This window comes from Saccostrea echinata, unplaced genomic scaffold (genome assembly GCF_033153115.1).
Source record: "Saccostrea echinata isolate AGI-Se365-2 ecotype Australia unplaced genomic scaffold, CSIRO_AGI_Sech_v1 ptg000029l, whole genome shotgun sequence".
Classification (NCBI taxonomy): Eukaryota; Metazoa; Mollusca; class Bivalvia; order Ostreida; family Ostreidae; genus Saccostrea; species Saccostrea echinata.
Genome location: NW_026889778.1, coordinates 42,783,425 through 42,786,356, shown reverse-complemented (window position 1 = coordinate 42,786,356; position 2,932 = coordinate 42,783,425). Strand labels below are relative to the sequence as shown.

The following is a 2,932-nucleotide window of genomic DNA, read 5'->3' as shown; positions in this document are numbered from 1 at the left end:
AGATGTGGATACATGTACTTAAAAATTCAAGGAACTTTTAAAAAATTTGAAATCACAAAAGTTTACCAAAATCAATAACATCAAAACGTATACGAATTTCAACACTTTATACAACCATTCCCCACGACGAATTGAAGTCCAGGCTTTTTGACATCATAGACACCTGCTTTTTCAATAAAAATGGAATTCGTAAATTATCTAATCTTGTCATTGGTCATTTGCAAAAGTATTTTGTTAAAAAACATTCTACATACAAGTACTCTGAAGTTGATATTAAAAAGATGCTTGAGTTTCTGATTGACAATGTGTAGTTTTTGGAAGTCTTCCAATGATCTGTAGGAATACCTATGGGTACCAATTGTACCCCGTTATTAGCAGACCTATTTCTGTATTCATATGAAGCAGAATTTATTCATAAACTTCTACATGAGAAGAAGAAAACACTTGCTGTGGCCTTCAACTCGACATTTAGATATATTGACGACGTATTATCAATTAACAATAGTTACTTCCAATCCTGCTACTGAACCTTGCTTGTTCTTAATTAGAAAGATGGGTTTGCATTAACGGATGTTCAGACTGCTTGTCGTCGATGAAAACCCCAGGTGCGTCAGCGTCGTGCCTACCTAAGTGTTATGTAAACGTATTTTGAGCCTCCCTTCGCCAGATTTTATGTGATTTAAATTTTATTCTCATTTGAATCTACCTTTTGATAGTTCCGTCAAATCCTAATTAGGAAACACGAGAGGTGTTAAGCTGATTTGAATGACAAGTATTTTGCAGAGAAGAAGAACACATTAATCAAAGGTGTTCGCTCAAACGTATCGGCAAATACTTCTAAAAACGTACACTATATTTATATACGAGAAACTTTAATCAAAGAATAATGTACGCCCCTGTATTTTCTGTCTCGTCAAATATGTTATTTCTCACCCACCTACCTACTAAATTTAAATATACATTCCGACAAATGCCTTTTTAAACTTCTGCACTGCGTACGTAAGTATCTGTTCTTGAATATCTCCGTCAAGAAATGGTCGTTCGGTGGATAGTTAACATTTTACAATAGTGCCAACGATACAAGTTCTTTCTTCATGACTATTTCTGAGTGAATAGCGCTGTTGGTGATTTTTTTTTTTCACCGAAATGAAATGCATAACAACCTCCCTTTTGAACTTGGAACTACCAATGGAAGACATTGATACATTAGCGCTTGAATCGTTGTGCTTTGGTTCATTTTTAATGGATGGGTAAAAATATATTCTTAAACTTTTTTAAAGAAAAAAAAAACTGTATTACACAATTTCGACAACATCAAAAGATTTAGAACACAAATGATGTATTCCTGATAGTTTTTAACATTTTGCTTCGACGCTCATATTCGTGGCGGGAATCGCCCTGATATATTTTTTTTTATTTGTAGCCTGTATGCAAATTTAAACATTATGCTTCATCACCGGGTGATTTTCAATTTCATGTGAAATAAATGGGGAGTTTCATTTATGTGTGTTTACAAAAAATTATGCCCCAACAAAAATATAAATGGACGAGTCTGGTATATCATACTCTGTGAAGCATTACCAGATGATTCAACAGAAAGTCAAGAAATTGCAGAAAGTTCATGCAACAGTACAACATGATATTAATTGACGACGACTTGGATGTTGCATTGAAAGATATTGGCAAAATATTCATCTGGTACTGGATCGACGATTTAAGACTTCGCCTTGTCTTGTCCATCTTGTGTTGGTAAAAGTTAAGTCTTTTTTTTTCTCTTGCTACAGGGAAAACGAAAGCACACAATCCGAGAGCGGCGAAGTTGTGGAATTCTCTCCCAAAGTATCAGGCGGGAGAACGCTCTATGATGATGGTCCTCCAAATGACCCTAATGGGTACTTCCGGCATCCTCTTACGGCTGCGGAGACTGCCATCAGCAGTGAAGCGTCCGCCTTGGCGTATGAATACAGCAAGTTACCAGCGCTTGATTCAAGCGGAATGAAGATAGGAGAAACTAACAATTACAAGGATATTCTGAGGTAATCAATTTGTTACATACATTATGATTTAGTATTCAAATACAGTTAGTAACGATCTGAAACTCTTTACATCAAAACTAATTGTTTAAGAATTTTTTTTTTAATTCAAGTACCATTTATCAATACATTTTATAAAGATGAGAGGCATAAATCCAGATATGTTAGAATCATTTTTGAGAATGCTGCTAAGAAAAAAGAGATTTTTTGAATAATGGGCTTAAATTTCCTTTTGCTTTTCTCCAAGATAAGAAAGCATTTCCTATATTTATTGGTTATTTCACGTCTTTTGAACCTTCTTGTCATGAGGTAAATTCACATTCTTTTCTTTATTTAATAGTCTATAAAGATTAGGGCTAACTGATGAATGTTAATCTATCGTGCTACTATAAGCTTCACAGGCCGCTGAGTATGAATTATACCAGTCTTCTAAAACACGAACAAACGAGAAAGAGACCAATAAATAAAATAAATTGACAATAATTGTCCTTTATTTTTCTCTCTGAATTGAAAGACTACTATATTTACATCTACAAGCGATAGGGCACATACTTTTGTTGTTTGTACCATTGGTGTTGGAATAACTGTGTTGTACAACATCTATAATGATACTCTTCTAAGATCGCAAGATCTCGAGCTCGGTACTTCATACGAAAAATCCGTATTTCAGTTCAGATAAATCGTCATAAAACAGCAAATTTCGTGACGATATTTAGTTGCTCTCAAAGGTGCAAAATATATGGACTTTTTTTATACAGTTTGTATACTTTATTTGTATAGTATGAGTGTGTTGTTGTTGTTTTTTTTTTTTTTTTTTTTTTTTTTTTGGGGGGGGGGTTGTTTGTTAGGTACTTAGTATTTGAAAAATATTTCATTGAGTGCATATGGTATAGTTTGTG

The 2,932-nt window shown here is 33.9% G+C and overlaps 1 protein-coding gene across 1 annotated transcript; it reads left to right on the top strand.

Annotated features, from left to right (window-relative positions):
- The first annotated feature begins 1,122 nt into the window (after window positions 1-1,122).
- On the top strand, window positions 1,123-2,040 carry LOC133194287 (uncharacterized). The gene is made up of 2 exons (XM_061330274.1): window positions 1,123-1,250; window positions 1,785-2,040. The coding sequence occupies exons 1-2, from the start codon at window positions 1,147-1,149 to the stop codon at window positions 2,038-2,040; spliced, it is 360 nt and encodes a 119-aa protein (XP_061186258.1). The 5' UTR covers window positions 1,123-1,146.
- The last annotated feature ends 892 nt before the right edge of the window (window positions 2,041-2,932 follow it).